Source organism: Salarias fasciatus, chromosome 3 (genome assembly GCF_902148845.1).
Source record: "Salarias fasciatus chromosome 3, fSalaFa1.1, whole genome shotgun sequence".
Lineage (NCBI taxonomy): Eukaryota > Metazoa > Chordata > Actinopteri > Blenniiformes > Blenniidae > Salarias > Salarias fasciatus.
Window position 1 is genome coordinate 10,910,025 of NC_043747.1, and position 17,034 is coordinate 10,927,058.

The following is a 17,034-nucleotide window of genomic DNA, read 5'->3' on the forward strand; positions in this document are numbered from 1 at the left end:
GGTGAATGAGACGATGATGGCCAGTCGCTAACGGCTTGATGGCGCTTTCATGGATCTTGAACTTTCTGACTTGTAGGCCCCAGAGGGTTAAGATTAACGATTGTGCATCAGATAAACTTATTGTGAACACTGGCTCTCCACAAGGTTGTATATTGAGTCCATTGCTGTATACTTTGTACACATATGACTGTGTTGCTTCACATTCTAATAATCTGATCATTAAGTATGCTGATGACACAACTGTCATTGGTCTCATTCATGCCAATGATGACTCAAATTACAGATCAGAGGTGGATAAAATTGTTTGTTGGAGTGAACAAAACAACCTGAAATTGAACACTTCCAAAACTTGTGAGCTTGTCATTGATTTTGGTAAAAATTCTTACAAGCCGATTTTTATCAATGATACTGAAGTGCAAATTGTGGAAAACTGTAAATTTTTGGGTGTGACTCTGTCAGATAATCTTAGCTGGCATTCAAACACAACAGCTATTGCTAAAAAATCTCACCAGCGTCTTTTCTTTTTACGTAAGTCGAAGGCTTTTACTCCTAACAGGCAGATTTTAACTAACTTTTATCGTTGCGCTATCGAGAGTGTCCTAACAGGTGCTATTACAGTGTGGTTTGGAAACGCCACAGCTAAAGAGAAGCGAGCGCTTCACATTGTGGTCCGCTCGGCCAGTAGGACTGTTGGTGTGGAGCTCCCGGCTCTGGAGGACATTTACAAAAAGAGACTTCTAACTCGGGCATTATCAATAATTAATGACCCGTCCAAACACCCGGCCAGTGACTTTTTTGAACTTCTTCCTTCTGGTCGGCGGTATCGTGCTGTTAAATGCACAACCTCACGTCACAGTAAGAGCTTCTTCCCACAGGCTGTGAAGTCCTTAAACAATGCTCTTTAATAAGGCAAAAGCACTTTTAGTACTGGCGGCACATTGCTCAAATTGATTATTGTTATTTATTATTATTATTCTCTGACTCTTGTGGTCTAATGTGGCTTGAGGTTTTATCATGCATTGTATGAATGGATGTCTGATGTGTATTGAGAGCTGCTTGCAACCCCATTCCAATGTGGTGTTTTTAATACTGCAAATGGCAAATAAACTGAACTGAACTGAACATAACTCACCGTGAAAAATAGACAGACAAAAACACTTTGCAAGTCCTCCATTGTTGTTTTGGTTTGAGCGGGAGCAGCGTCGTCCTCAGCGACATACGGTGACGCAATGACGTAGCTCCAACTCGGCTCCTCGTTGCCTGCAGCTGACTTGTATTATATTTTAATTCTTCTTGAACTCAGCCTGCCTTTGATACAGTGGACCATAATATCTTAATCAACAATCTGAAGAATCACACTGATGTGGCTCTTGAAAGGTTTAACTCATATTTATCAAACAGATGTCTCTGATGTGCGCTGTCAGGCTTGGCGAGCCCTTGTCTGCTTGTGCTGCTCTTTGTTTTGGGATCTCTTGGGTTTGTGGGGTTTGGGGCCTTTTTTTTTCCTTTATGTACCACCCCTAGGGAAAATGTTATGCTATCTCAATATTGACTTTCACTTTTAAAGAAGATCACACTCAGTTGTATGTTCCCAATCGCCTGCTTCCACAGATATTTCCTCTATAATTTGTTCTGCCATTACAAAATCAGGTATTGGACGGCCAAAAACTTCCTCCAGTGAATGAATGGACTCAAATCCGATATCATTTTGATTACCCCCAGTAGACCCAGTTCAGCCTCTCCTCCAGTCTTAGAAACTTATCCAACAATGTTTGTAAAAAGCCATGCAACTTGAGAAGGAAAGGTTATAGTCGATCTATCTTCCACGTTATCCAGATCGTTGACACAGGGCTTTGAAGCTCTCAAATGCATGTTTTTGGACTGTGGGAGGAAAATTGAGGAAGACACATTCAGGCACAGGGCTGATGCAAAGTTCCTGATTTTACTTTGCAGTTTGCACCATGGAGGATTGGTGTCTTGATGTTGCAGTTTCAACAAGAATGAAAAAAGATGGACCACAAGCGCAATAACTCTTGTTAATTTAATATTGGATACTGGCTCGTAAAGCCAGACGGGAATCTGTGAACCTGCTAAAATTAAATCAGGTAATATTTTGGTAAAAACAAACTGCCACAATATTTCTAGTGCTTTATTCAGTTTTGTTGGACATGGGCCAATCTGATCCTCTTATTGGAAAGAATTCAATCTGATTGGCAAAGAAGTGGCCTTGTAAATGTAAGTATTGTCACAGGTCAAAGCATCAGTTGTCTTCAGTTGTCATGGTGTGAATGCTCAACTCACACAAAACACAACAACAGTTTGAAAGTAACATTTTTACGTGAAAGTGCTTTTTTACAAGCTGCAAAAGTGTTTTCACTTGACCTATACTCATTCTATAACCCTCAGTCCAAAAAGTTTTTGCTCACACTGCCAACCTTTACACACTGTCAAGAAAAAACATGGCACTTATCAAAAACAGGTGATTCAGTAAGTGACAGTTCAATGATTTATTTTAATACTCTTTGCCGCTTCGGTTCTCTAGGATGGCTAACTTAATTGTTACTTATGATTACAATTCACATGAATCGTTGAAGAAATATCCTCCCTGTGTTTTACAGTTTCAGATGCAGACATATCGCTGAGGAAACCTTTCATTGTTCTCTTGTGCTCTGCCTCCACCTGCTGGTGGAAAATTGTAAATACATAAGATCTTGACAATCAAAGAATTTTTACAAAATTATCAAATAAAAACATTTTTTATAACCCTAAAAAGGAATTAGACACGTTGCATGTATGTTTTTTTAGGTGCCACAGCAAATCCCCTCAGTAGTAACTGAGTGTGTGATTATTAAAAAAAAAAAGAAAAGAAAAATGTGTGTGGTGTGATGATGTATTAAATCTCAATCAGTAAATGAATTTCAGGGTTCAGGATGCATTTCTGAAAGCTTTATTTTTCAATAATCTAATTACTTACAGTGTAATCCATCACCGCGGGACACTTTAAGCATGTTTTATTACCACATCGCGCGAGCGCATGTCCCGCGCTCTTTTCAGTAAAAACTACAAATCCCATCGGCTGCGCGTCCGTGACGCAGGTTTGTTCCAGGCAAGGAGTGAAAATCACCAACAGAAAAATAAAATCCTGTCTTTCAGTAAAAGTGGGTTGTAGTTTATTGTCATTGTTTTATGTCTGATGTGAGTTTTACATTCAAAATTTGTGTGATGAAGTTGTGGACGGCGTGACTTCCCGCTGCGCCTCTGCGCGCGCCTTTACGGTAGTGGTACTGATGCGGGATGAGTCAGGCTATATGATGCTGCTGCTCCTGCTGCCATTTCATCAGCGACGAAAACCTACAAACACTCAGCAAACACTGAAACGATAGCGCGGGGTTCCCCTCTGACACACACCGCCCCGTCAGCACCTGTGCTGGGAACAGAGAACTGAATCTTTTCCGCGTAAAAGCGCAAAGATCCCTGGTGTTTTTTTCCCCCCCACCTTGCCTCGTTTTCTCCGCACCTGCTCTGGATGCGTTTTTCTCTCCATCGGGCCTGGCATCACCAAGGAAAGCAGCCCTTCACTCCAAGGGGCCTTCGCTGCTGAACTTCTGCCGTCGAGCCTCGGCGTTCAGGAGACGAACGGGCGAGCGTCGCGCGGCTGCTTTGGTTCGTGCCGCTGCGCCTCCGTGAGCGTCGATCTTGCTCGGTGCCATGGAGCTCACGCCAGCCTGGTCCTGAGCAGCCTTCGCGGGAGCGACCATTCCGGCCTGAACAAGACTCCACTCCTGCTCCAAGTAGGCTCGTTTCTGCTGCTCACACTCTTTTCTGTTGTCATTTAACAAACCATTACGCGTCAGCGTGATCTCCAAACGCGGAACTGGCTGATTTTACAACAGTGATGCACGCCTCTAACTATAATAGTCACAGTAGCAGTACATGCAAGTAGTTTAAACTTCTAATATGCAAAAATCCTCATCACACTGACACTGCAAGTTGTCAAAGAAAACCCTCTTGGAGATATGTTTTCTTTATTTCTGTTCATATTCCGGCAGCATTTAAACCTCTGCAGACACTGAGCATGTAAAGCACGGCGGGTCGTGTCCGCCCGGTGTCAGAGCCCACCAGGCTGCTGTCCTCCGGGGATTCAGACACTCATGTTTGCATACCGACCGAGCTACGCAACCGGAGCGCACGGAGAGAGGCGCACGGAGAGGCGCGGGGGCTGATGGGAGCCCGCGTGCGTCTGGCTCGCTGCCCGCCCGCTTGATGGCCTGATCGGTAATAACTGTGTAGAGCAAAGATTATTATAGGAGGCAGGCTCTGGATGTATTGTTTGTCGTGTGTACAGAGCCGGGAAGCTCTCATTGAAGATGGATTTCTGTTGACATTGCAGGAGGAAGATGATTCTCCAATCAGCCCTGCTGTAATAACATCTTTCTCCATATCTGACATAATAATGTAATAGGTACTCCCAATCAACTTTCATCCTTGCCAATGATTGAGGGATGGTGATTATTATAAGACAATAAAATGCAAAAGGGATTTCTCCCCTCTGGTGTTGCCATAGTGGATCATGATGTTTGACGATTTATGACAGTATCAGTGGTGTTATTCGATATTGGAACCCTGATTATGTCTAAAGTTAACTGGTTTCACCTCTGGCCTGGATTAAGAGAGGATTTTCTGAACTGTGCAAACCATTTTGCTCAGTTAAATTAAATTAATAAAATAAATAAAAACTTCCAGACGACAAAATACACAAGATAGAATGTAAAAGTGATGCTAAAGAACCATTAAATAGAATTTAAAAGAAAAAATACAATAGATATTAAATAAATAGATATCAAGAAGACAACTTCAAGGTTCATTTTCTACATTTTTCTTGTGCTGTTTGTCCATTTTCCAGCATAGTAAAAACAACAACAACTGGGTTTCAATGTTTGTTGCAAGTCCGGTTGATGCCTTGTCATGAGGTAAAACTCTCAACTATTGTATTAAATGACACATTTTTATTGGAGAATTAATGTAAACCAGATGAAGACAATATTTAAAGATCTACAAGATAAACATCTCACCAGCAGCAACAGTAATATTCATTTTCTTCCTCTCTTATAATATCAATAGCATTTCTATTGTGATTAAATGGCAGAAAACTGGCAGCAGAGTCACCTGTCCATCCGTTTTATCCCGGTTATGGTAGGAACTGCAACAATCAGCAACTTGTCAAAGACTAATTCACAGTAAACGTACAAATTGCATTAAACCTAAATAAGCGGTCGGTTTAATGGTCTAAGTACTTGTGAAGTCACACGTTCAGATGGCAAAGCCTCGTCTCAAAAAAAGAGCATTAATCCACGGCCAGTACTCCGAGAAGCAGCCTTTTCACTGAAACATCAACTGATGCCATCAAGTGACCAGCGAGCGTAAGAGGATTTTCTCCTATAACTCGTGGTTATAATTGAATCACGCACCGGGCACAATGAGCGAGCCAGTTGTGTGCAGGCACATGTGTGGGCAAACGGCCATTTAGAGGGTTTACTTCAGCAACTGAGTTAAATTATAGCGGGGATTCGTGTTGCCTGAAAGCCACTTGGCCTTACAGCTGCAGTGTAGTCAGAACAATTGTGGATCTGAGAAATATCAGCGTCGATTTCCCCGAAAGGTATAGAGAAGTGAAACCAAGTGAATCATTTAAAAATGAAAAAAAGTCACACACACGTACGCCTTCCATCAATCTCGTCATTCAGTTTGGGATTTGGTGAAACCTAAACTGTCACAAGTCCATCAAAGGGCCAAACTTGTGTTTTTTTGGCTGAGGGAGAAGGCTGGAGAACCCAATAACCCATGAATGCCCAGGGAGGACATGCAAACCCCACACGGGACCAGCCATTCATAGCTTTTCAATGCACATTGAATCACTAGCCAAAATGACAACATGTGGGTGGAAACAGACCGGAGCTGATCACAGCTGACTTTCAGTTTAGATCAACCAGTTAGACAAAGCTTAATATGAAAGTAGAAACAGAAATACAGCTAACTTTAATTTAAAATCAGGTTACGACCTTCTTTTCATTCAGCTCTGAGTCAAACTGGAGTTTTTCTGTTATTGTTAAAAACAAATCTGCCATTACAGGTGAATATTCAGTCAGACGTGACCAGATCCCATCTGTAGTGAAGCACTGTAATGAAGCGAAAGTATCAGAGGGCTTGATGCTCTTTACCCACACAGGGAGCAGGAAGTGGCGGCATGAGGCGGGTTTGGGGGCAAAGATCAAACTCTCACCGCGGGTCTGGTTACTTATTGATTCAGTCCTGCTGAAGGCAAACGGAAAAAAAAAAAACCGAAAACAAAGCAGCCATTAAATAATATTCTGGTGTTTGTTTCTCTTTCTCTTCCTCTTTGTAGCTCAGCTGCAGTCAGTCAGGCAGACACACACACACACACACTCGTGTGCAGAGAGGCAGACAGGTAGCGGCCGAGTCATGGAGGCCATCTGGCTCTACCAGTTCCGGCTGATCGTCATCGGGGACTCCACGGTGGGCAAGTCGTGCCTGATCCGGCGGTTCACGGAGGGCCGCTTCGCCCAGGTGTCCGACCCCACCGTGGGCGTGGACTTCTTCTCCCGGCTGGTGGAGATCGAGCCGGGAAAGCGGATCAAGCTGCAGATCTGGGACACTGCGGGTCAGGAGCGCTTCAGGTGAGAGGTGTTGGTCCTCTTGTTTTGTGTGTGTGTGTGTGTGTGTGTGTGTGTGTGTGTGTGTGTGTGTGTGTGTTTGTGTGTGTTTATGTGTGTGTGACGGCACAGAAAGCAGCTAACAGGCTTGTTGTTTTGATCTTCTGCCGTTTCTTCACATGCTGGATGGTTTCTGATTCATCGCCGGTTCGTCTCACAGCTTAAAATGCATATTTTCTTCCCACGTGCGTGCACAACTCATCATCTCAACAGGAGGGTCGGGTCTCACCTGTCAGCATGATGAGTGTCTCCATGGCAACTGCAGCCGGTCCCCTCTGAGACCGAAGGACGAGTCAGATCTTCTTCTTCTTCTATTTTTTTTTTTTTTTTTACAGCCAGTGCGCAAAACACCGAGAGGTCGCTCTGAGGAGCGAGAGAAGTAAAGCTACCGTCCAATTAATTGTCTCCACAAAGAGGAGAGATTTCTCTATTATGTCTATCTGAGAGTCAAGTTAAATAAATACTTAAAGTCCCTTGAACATGCAAACTCCTCTCAGAAAATCCCCCAAACTGACCCTGAGCTCGGATTTGTCTGTGAGGTGAGAGCGCTGACCATTACCCGCTGTAATAGGTTTGATGTTATTAATTTGCACAAGTGTTGGAGCACCAGCTGTGCCTAAGAAATACCAATAATCTCACTAAATGTGGATTAATCCACGGCTAAAAATAGTCGCCAAACAAATGGACTGCTCAGCCCGTTTGTGTGATATTGATGGAAAACTACTGAATTGAAGGTTATTTATTTCAGATGTGGTTGTGATTTAGTGGAACAAACGTGTTAAATTAAGCTCCCAGATCATCAGATCACAGCGGCCGTTTCAGAGGTTGATTAAAAAGTTTCCATTTGTAGAAAAGCATGAAAGGACGGCTCGCTGCCGGATATTTTGGGAAAACGTGACGCGGCGGTACGAACCCACCTCCTTTTGTTCACCTGACCGACGACGCTCATCTCATCTCGGTGCTGTTTCGTCTGCGCTCGCCCTGCTTCCATAAATATACATCAAGTGTGTGTGTGTCAAATCAAATGAATCACTCTCCTCCTCCTGCTGCTGCTCTCTTAATGTATCCTCTCAGTCCACCGATCCTCCCTTCTTCCCCTTTCCGCGTCCATCTCAACCCTGTAATTTTCCTCCCTGTTGTATTTATACTCTTGTTCGTGCATCATTCGGTGCGAACTGTGTCTTGTTGGCGTATAATCACTAATAAAAACTCCAGTGCGGCTCCAGATGATTTCGAACACAACATTACTGGACCTGGAGAGAGCAAAGCTTTACAGGTGAACCTGCGAGTCAAGACTGAGGGCAGAGTGGTCCTTATACGTCTTCGTCTCCTCCTGCAGGTCCATCACCAGAGCTTACTACCGCAACTCGGTGGGCGGGCTCCTCCTCTTCGACATCACCAACCGCCGCTCCTTCCAGAACGTCCACGACTGGCTGGAGGAGGCCCGGAGCCACGTCCAGCCGCACAGCATCGTCTTCCTGTTGGTCGGCCACAAGTGCGACCTCGAGGCGCAGCGCCAGGTGCGAGCGGGTTTTTACAGAAGCAGCCCTCGTGAGAGCGTGCCGAAGCGTTCCACCGCTGGAGGGGGAGGCGGTGTCTCTCCTTCTAGTGTTATGTAATATGTCATTTATCAGTGTTTGCAGTTTTAAAAATAGACCTGTGTCCACATTTAGATCAACACACATTTGGCTCAAAAGCTTTTTGATTCTCTCGGGGCAGCTGGGAGACGGAAAGGAAAAAAAAATCACGACTGAATTTGAGACGTTGCAGGATGATGCTGCAAAATCCGACGTGTCGTCGGAGTAGGATGAAAATCAGACGAACCGAGAAAGTACGCGTCAGACGAACCGAGAAAGTATGCGAGATCTTCTGCAAGTCGATTCATTCGGTTCTAAATCTGCTCGTTTCCGACAGTTAATGTTGCACGAGGAGGCCAGTTTACCAGCTGTTGGGACTGTGATGCTGAATGTTCATTATCAACGGGAGGTCATTTCAGCTCCATCAGCAGCTGTGGAAGCAACTCTGGCTTTTTGGATTGGATTTGTGCCGAGTATAGATAACCAAAACGTGTCATTAATTCCGGTTGAAAAGCACTGGTCCATGTCCAACAATGGAGGTATACTGACGATATATCTAAATTTATTTTAATTAATTCAGAGTTTTGCGTTAGAATGATCTCTGTCCGACAACTCCAGGGACTGTTGATGAAAGGTTTAAATATGAAGTAGTTCTTTACGTCTTGACCGTTGAGTAAAAAGTGTCATTGGATCTTCCAGGTTTCCCGCCAGGAAGCGGAGAAGCTGGCGTCGGCGTACGGGATGCGCTACGTGGAGACGTCGGCCCGCGACGCCATCAACGTGGAGCACGCCTTCACGGAGCTGACCAGAGATATCTTCGCCCTGGTGCGGTCCGGCGAGATCACCATCCAGGAGGGCTGGGAGGGCGTGAAGAGCGGGTTCGTCCCCAACGTAGTCCACTCGTCCGAGGAGGTGACCAAGAGCGACCGCCGCTGCCTCTGCTGATCTGGGACTGAGGGCTTGAAGAGGAGCGAGGGGTTCGGAGAGCGGACGACGGACTGAGCGGTCGGCCCTCTGGCTCGAACTGCTGGTGACCCTCTGATGATCTTTCTTCAGGTTGGATACAGAACGCGATACGTGAGGAAGGAGGTGGCGACAAACACCTTTGCCTAAAAGAGTTGGACCTAATTCTGCAAACGAAGGATCACAGATGTCCACTGACCTGCGAGAACTGCCATGATTCAATCCCCTCACTTTCGTTTACTGCATCCTGAACGTTGTTTGAAGGCCTTAGAAAGAGGATCCATTTTGGTTCATTGTCACGATGCGATGGCACTCCCAAATGGTTTCTTCTTTTCCCCCCCAACATCCCATCTTTCACCTTTCTTCCCATGTACCTTTTCCTCCCAATATGCAATTACATGACCACAGAGAGAGAGAGAGAGCGGTTTCTCTTCATGCATTCCTTCATTCCGAGTCTCATCTCTCGCTGACTTCTACGTCCACGGTCTTACCATAAAAGCTCAATGGAGGAGTCGCGGAGGTCTTAGATATAAGAAAGGAGGGATGACTTCCCTCCCAGACCGGAGACTTCGCTGCCACTTTTCGTCTCAGCGGAGCAGGTTTGGCCTCCGGTGAGCTCAATGACGTTGACGCCCTGCTGTAAACACAACACTACGAGAAAACACCGTCACCCGTCCATTTCCTAAAGCAGGAAGAGACACCGTGTACAGCATAAATGACCAACTCCTTGGACCAGCATCAGAAAAAAACAAAAACAACTCCTAATTATCTGCCTTTCACTGGATGCTCTTTGAGGCGGATTTAACGGGAACGCTGGAGCCAGACGGCACCGCGCCGACTTGCGGAGCCTCCTTCACGACGGCCGAATGGCGCAAACGTGCAGAACGGGGATATTTTATTTATCGGAGGCGGAACAGGCAGAGCAGCGACGAGAGGGGAAACTTGCCGAAACAGACTCAACGACGGAACCACATTACCCACAATGCACGCTGCCTATTTGTAATCAAGTGAAACAGTCAGTCCACCCAACAAGATGCAGGCACAGGAAACAGTCCGAGGCTGAAGTGTGTCTGGAGCCTTTTTAAGCGTGCACACGTCTACATTTTTGTTGTTGTTTTGTCGTGTACGTTGCTACAGGATTTTTTTTTTCTTCATGTTAACACTAGTGTCATTCAGCTTTCCTTAACATAAACCCAGTCTGAGATTTTATTTGGTTTAGGGGGTTCGTTGCAGTGGTCGTAAAATTTGCTTTGTGAGATGATTACTGATTTAAGATTCCATACTTAGAATGTTAATAAGATGAGTGGGAGTTCATAAACACAATAGATACAACTACTCATTCACACAACACTAATATCAGTAAAATTCATAAATACGGTATAATGTAAGTTAAGATTTCAGGCTGATTTAAGGCTGAAAATAAACTGCATCACAGTGGTGTGGTTCGCCAAAGCGAAGCTGCCAGTTATTGATTCAATTTAGTGCACATTTTCCTGTTAGTGTGACGTGGAAAATGCGATCAAGTAATAAGTGGGTTTATCTACCGGTGCATCTTATGCTGCAATAATAAAATGTGAAAACTTAATGAGACCAGTAATTTATGTTTTTAACTGAAGCAAAGTCATCAAATTTACTAAAAGAGAACAGATCTAAGACTACCAGGCCAACTAATTAAAACGTTTTGACGAAAGGATTGATTTTAAACAACAGAATTATTCAACACTTGGTGGGGAAAAGCCATTTAAAGACAGAAAACTGATGAAAATAGACTTGGTTTCGTTGTTTTTCAGAATATGTGCATATGTGTGTTCACAATTTCCGATTACGGCGTTTTTCATTTTCTTTAATCTGATCTCCGTTTCCACTCAGATCCATTAATTTTATGTTCAGTAACAAATAATCCCAGCAGCTCTGTGTAGGCCAGCCAGGATCCTGTACATGCATCACTGGATGCCTTCTTCTTACATGTGTCCAAAGAGTTATGTGTCTTTTTTTTTTTTTTTTTTTTCTGTATGTATCAGCAGGGGGAGAAGGTGAGATTTTACACCAAGCTGTCACAGAGGAAGTGTGAATGTGAACGTGTGAATGAGAGATATTTCCAGTCAGGGTAAAAAGCCTTTGCTCCCGATGCTTTGACGAGGGTGATCTTCATGATTTTGCTCCATTTTCATTATAACGCTGTATTTCCTTCCACGCTCTTTTCTTTTGTTCCACTTGAGTGTCAGTCTCGCTGCTGTCTCTTCATGGTGCATTGAGGTTACGGAGGACCAGGAATGCCCTTCAATGTGAAAACTAGCCAAGTCTGCAGTGCAATCGCAATAAGTTGCTGTGGTGATTTCTCTTAAAAAAAAAAGGGAGCAACTGAATAGAACTTAAGTCTTTATGCTAATATTCAGAGCAACCGAGGTTCAGGGAACCCAGATGACATTTCAGACCGAACCTTGGTCTATCTGCATAACCCTCACCAGTCCTTCACCTTGAAAAAGAATAAGACGATAGAAAAGCGACATATACTACCAGGGTTAGTTTGAAAACGATGGTTTTTCTGCTTGCTTTGCCTTTGATAACAATACGTCTGCTCGGTGCTCCAATCCTCTCTGAGCTGCGGCGTCTGAAAAAGTGTGATACGCAGCAAGAACTGCTGATTCCTGTAAAACTCGCGTCCGACTCTGGATGAAATAAGCAGCTGCAGGCAATTAAACACTACAGCGCCCATCGGAGAGGCCTCTTCCTCTCCTCGAAGCCCCGTCAGCTGCTAACAGCCTGAAAGTGGCTCATAAAGCCTTTATTTGAACTGCAGTGAGTGTGAGTAAAGTAAGTTACTTTCCTTCCTTCCTAACTCCACTGCAGCGTCTCCAGTCGGTCACATGACGTCACCCTGAGACACGCTTTGTGGCTGAACTGGCGGCTCCCACTGATGCGGCAGGGCTGACGGACGTGTGACGGGACTGAAGAAACAAATCCTCTGAAGGGAGTCAGTCAGTCAAATGACGGAAAGCAGTTGTGACAGATGAGCAGTTTTTCTTTTTGTTTTTTTGGCTCATCTGGAAAGAGATCTTAACTTCCTGGCAGTCTGAACCGTCCTCTGCCAGCACGCTTGGCAGGGTCCGCTTTCCACTCAGGATGCATTCACACACAGAATACCAACACCTTTTGGCTGGTTTGAGGCTGAGGGGAGGAACGCTGTGCGAGTTACTGAAGATTTGTGCTTGATTACTGCTTAAACTACCCGCACCTCGCACTACTTTCAAAAGTCTCCCTTATTCGGCCTGTTTTAATATTCACAACGCTGCGTGTCAGATGGAGGAAGATGCTCCTGATTAATGCCCAGATGTTGTGTTCAATACCTGGGAATTACAAAATATCCCTTTTTCTTTGAAAACTAGGCTAAGAATTAAGCATCCTCGGTGGTTTTCTGTCAGGTAATTCCCTTAAGAGTCAGCTGTGTACTCATAAAGCATGTGATCTCCTGGGTGACGACAGCCGCTTCCTGCCCTCGGTGCGACCTCCCCCCCACCCCCCACCCCACTTCTTCTCATGGTAAAACCCAAAAAGACGTTTCACTTCTCTGTCATCCCTCTGAGCTGTACGGGGAAAAAACTGTATATCACTGTCCTGAATCCTGCTGGGTCGAAGCAGAAAGTTTCTCGTCCTCTGCTCTACTTATCTATCAACAAACTGAAATGTACTTCAAAAAAAATAAAAATAAAACGTGACTGGAAAAACTAGCGTGTCTGCCGGTTTGTACTGAAAGATGATCTCACTGCGTTTTCTGTTCTTACCTGAGGACAATGACACACACACCGTGTTTCCTCCTCCACTCAATTTAATGGAATTGTTTTGGGTTGATCTGCATTTTTAAACTTGTATTAGCTTTTAGGTGTTTTTGTGCACAGGATATAAAAGGAAAGGAACAAAAAGGGAGGAAAACAAGAGGGAAGAGAGCTGTTGGAGGACGTGCAACAATTAAGCAAATACATTTATTGTAAGGAAATTTTAATTAAGAGCCAATTTATGAATAGCATTCTTACAATTTCCTATTTTTATTTTCTTGATACATATAATAAAAGATGCTCTTTACAGTCTGACACTGGCTACAACAACACAACTGTTTGTTGCAATCGTGTACAGTCTATTGTCTCCTCGCACATGACTGATTTTATGTTCTATAATGGTATAAAGTCGGGCCTTCAGCTGTTCATCTGCTTTACGTCCCTCTCAGATCAATAAAAAAAACACACAGAGCTCCAGGTCAGGCTGTTCTCTCTTTGCCCAAATGTTCGTCTTTTACTTCATTCATTGTTTAATGAGTACAGTGAGAGACAAATAAATACAGACGGGACAGCAGCGAAGAGGAGGAGGAGGAGGAAGAAGAAAAGGAGGCAGAGGACATGACTGGAGTGCACAGCGGAGGGACGGAGGAAGAGGAGACGCACGTTTGGAGGACAGCTCCTCCCTGAAATGAACAAAATCTGAGGCCTGACTAGTTTTGATTCGCTGTTTTTCTCTTCCGACGTTATCATCGTCCTACTTACTCAGTACAACAGCGAGTGTGTTTTACAATAAGCCAACCCAAAGTGCCGCAAGGTGAACAGAGGAAAAGGCAGGAGCGTGACGTCGAGTGAGGAAGGAGTGAGTCGGAAAAAGACGATGCGGGAAAAGCCCCTCCGAAAGAAAAACCCTAAAATCAACAGACATAGTCATACCATTAAAAAGAATACAAAAAACTGTCGTTGCCTTGTTTTGTTTTTACTTGAAAAAATACTTAAAAAAGTAACAACAGAAAACAATCGTGGTGGGAGAGCGAGCTCAGCTCCATAGAGAGAACGCTGAAAGTCAAACAGAGGTGCGGGGCGCGTTTGATTTCCCCATCCTCAAACGGAGCACAGCCACTGCAAAAAAACACATCCAACACGCCCTCTACGCGCCGAGCTGCGGGGACAACATACACATGATCGGAGGGGTCGTTTATTTCATTTAGAACTGACTAAGGGGGTGGGGGGGGGGTCGTTAGCAGAAAGGGGGGCGTGGACACCGTGCCGTCGGTATTAAGACTTCTCCGCAGACTTCAGGAGGTTTTCTTTGCTCCTTCTCTTCACGTCCCAGTTGTAGACTCGCGCCATGTCTGAGGAGGACGAGGAGTCAAGGAACGACCGAGGCAAAACGCACCGTTCACTCATACCTGCAGCTCCGGCTTCTTATGGATGGAGACAAACCGAAGGACACGGAGCCTGCATCGTTTAGCGTGCAGACTGCTCGATAGAAGGATACTGACTTCGGTGGTGGTGAACTGGTCTCGCAGGAAATCCAGGTCCTCCTCCAGCGTCTCCAGGTTGCGAGACGCCGTGGACAGGTTCTTCTCGAGGAGCGCCTGGGCTTCGTCGATGTCGTACTCTAACATGACGTTGGCCTACGAGGTGAAACGACGCTGTGAGAAGCTTTGATCGCCTCAATAAAACTCACTTTTATACAAACAACGCGTTTCCCAACTGGAGTTTAAAATTAGAGCCAAAAGAAGTGGTTCTGATCATCACTTTTCACTTTCTCGTAATGGAAATGAAGCTTTTTTTTTTCCTGCCGAAGTTCCAGAAAATAGAAAGAGAGAGAATCGATTGCCGCTTACCCCTAACCATAGGCAGACTTTGTTGGTGGGTGGCACTGAGGCCTTGCAGTAAACGTTGTCGGCCAATAAGAAGTGTGTTTCCATGGGTTCTGTTGTTTCCTGAGAGAAAAGAAACATAGAAGTAAACTTCGCTTACCAGCTTTTCTTTACTTGAGCAGCTAAAGTGCAAACACTGTTCAAAATTTATGCCAAATCATCAAGTGAGTTAATAATCGAGAAAACAAATTAAACAGCTGCATCAGTAAGAGGATTAAAATGTACAGTAATGACACAAAAAAGAAATATATTTGAACTTATTGGAAAAAGAAAACATTTCATGTCTTTAGTGGTAGATAAACACAAACAAACTAATAATTTAACGCACCTTTTTCTTCTGCATGTGTCGTAAGATTTCTAACGTTTGTGTGATTTGTGGGATCTGGTTTTTCAACCTGGAAAAAAAAAAAACATGAAAAACGTCATTTTGATACGCTGGCAGTGAAATTGACGGAAACAAAAGTAGTACTGACGCAATCAAGACTTTATTCTTGATCAAGTAATCAAACAATGTTTTTCCCTACACCATTTTGTTTTGTTTACTTCAGTAAACGCTGCATAATTCAGACACTGACTGGCACTGGCAAACGTTACCGGAGTTTCTTTTGGGATAAGTTGAGCTCCATGTATTTATATTTCTGGTACTGTTCGTCCAGCTTCCTTAGTGCCGAGTCTGCCGTCTCGTTGCCAGGCTGCTTCATGAAAGAGTCGACATCCTCCTGCAGGGGGAACAAAACACAGAGCCAGGGTAAGACATGGAATACTAAAGTGAAGAACAAAAATAAAAAGCATCAGATATTTTGTAGGGAGATAGAAATTCTCATAATGAAGGTTTTGGAAAAACAGCGGAATTTGCAAGAGAAAAATATCGGAAAAAATACTGCTTAATCTAAATCACGGTAGTGGAGGCCAAAGCTGATTGCGTCTGAATGTTGATAAATGCAGGGTTCACCCTGGACAGGCCGGCTGACCCTCACAGGTCAAACAGAAACTATCATTAGTGCCTACAGCAATTCATATATTTTTGGACACGATTCCTCAAGAAAACTCATACCTACACAGGGAGAACATGCAAACAGCTCCATGCCACTCAAGGAACTGTATCAATAATCAGTCATCAATAATCCTGATGACTGCACTTTTTGCTGAAGCCTTAAAAACAGGCTAATGGTTTTAATTTATCTAAACTTGCGTTGTCCAGGCTTTCTCTACCAACCATATGGGGTTGTCATTCTCATCACAGATGTAAAAAGAACAATGCACGTATAAATAGTTTAGGTAATACAGAAACATTTGGGGTTTTTATGCATGCACGTTCTGGGACGACAGGAGAACAGAATTTAACAGAAGTTACAAGCACTGAAATGGGAGATTAACACGATCTGCAGATCAGAGTGTTCAAAAAGATTCATAAAGTGAAACAACGCTAATTTGAATATCTAATTGGCTGCTGAATGATAAGAAACGTGATACTTTTAGCCCACATTGTTACTGGTGTATATTAAAGATTACAATGCGGGAACTTTAATGCTGTGACGACCGCTTAATGTCACCAACACATTAGCAGTCGGATCAAACCGACACTAATGTCTTATAAATCATTAATATGTTGAAGACACACACTGATGTCCATAGATGGAAGCAAGCAGCCGCCCAGCACAGCAGGATTAACCGTTAGCTTCCAAGCTAGCTTAGCATGCGAGCTCCACCCGGGCGTGACTGCGCCGCAAAGCCACACACGCGCCTTCAGCCAGCGCGTGTCGGCAGGGAAGGGCCGTCGCGGTAAGAAACGTCGCAGTTCACCCACCACAAACACCGCCGCGGGGATGCCGAGGTGCTTCTTCTTGTTCGCCTGCACAGCATTGCTGTTGTCTATGGTCGCCGCCATCTTCAGAGAGGCTGCACCTTCCTTCATGACGTTCAAGCAACGCGCAAGAGACGTCAAGCGGAGAGACGCTGCTCCTAGTGGCCAAAGTATGATACTGCAACCAAGGAGATGCTGCTCCCCCTACTGGTGAAAGTGGGACACTGCAAACAAAGGCACTCTGCTTTCCCTAGTGGCCGCCATCTGCAACTGCAGCCTTTTTATTTAATATAAAAACAT

At 44.4% G+C, this 17,034-nt stretch overlaps 2 protein-coding genes across 2 annotated transcripts; one reads left to right on the forward strand and one right to left on the reverse strand.

The window, feature by feature from the left end:
• The first annotated feature begins 3,294 nt into the window (after positions 1-3,294).
• LOC115383849 (ras-related protein Rab-39B) lies at positions 3,295-10,029 on the forward strand. Its single transcript, XM_030086044.1, has 4 exons — positions 3,295-3,791; positions 6,404-6,695; positions 8,071-8,251; positions 9,008-10,029. Exons 2-4 carry the CDS (start codon positions 6,481-6,483, stop codon positions 9,251-9,253), a joined length of 642 nt encoding a protein of 213 aa, XP_029941904.1. The 5' UTR covers positions 3,295-3,791; positions 6,404-6,480; the 3' UTR covers positions 9,254-10,029.
• Positions 10,030-13,517: 3,488 nt separating this feature from the next.
• On the reverse strand, positions 13,518-16,851 carry vbp1 (von Hippel-Lindau binding protein 1). The gene is made up of 6 exons (XM_030086057.1): positions 16,738-16,851; positions 15,525-15,649; positions 15,259-15,325; positions 14,895-14,993; positions 14,543-14,681; positions 13,518-14,396 (listed from the first exon to the last, which is right to left on the reverse strand). The coding sequence occupies exons 1-6, from the start codon at positions 16,843-16,845 to the stop codon at positions 14,320-14,322; spliced, it is 615 nt and encodes a 204-aa protein (XP_029941917.1). The 5' UTR covers positions 16,846-16,851; the 3' UTR covers positions 13,518-14,319.
• Positions 16,852-17,034: the final 183 nt, after the last annotated feature.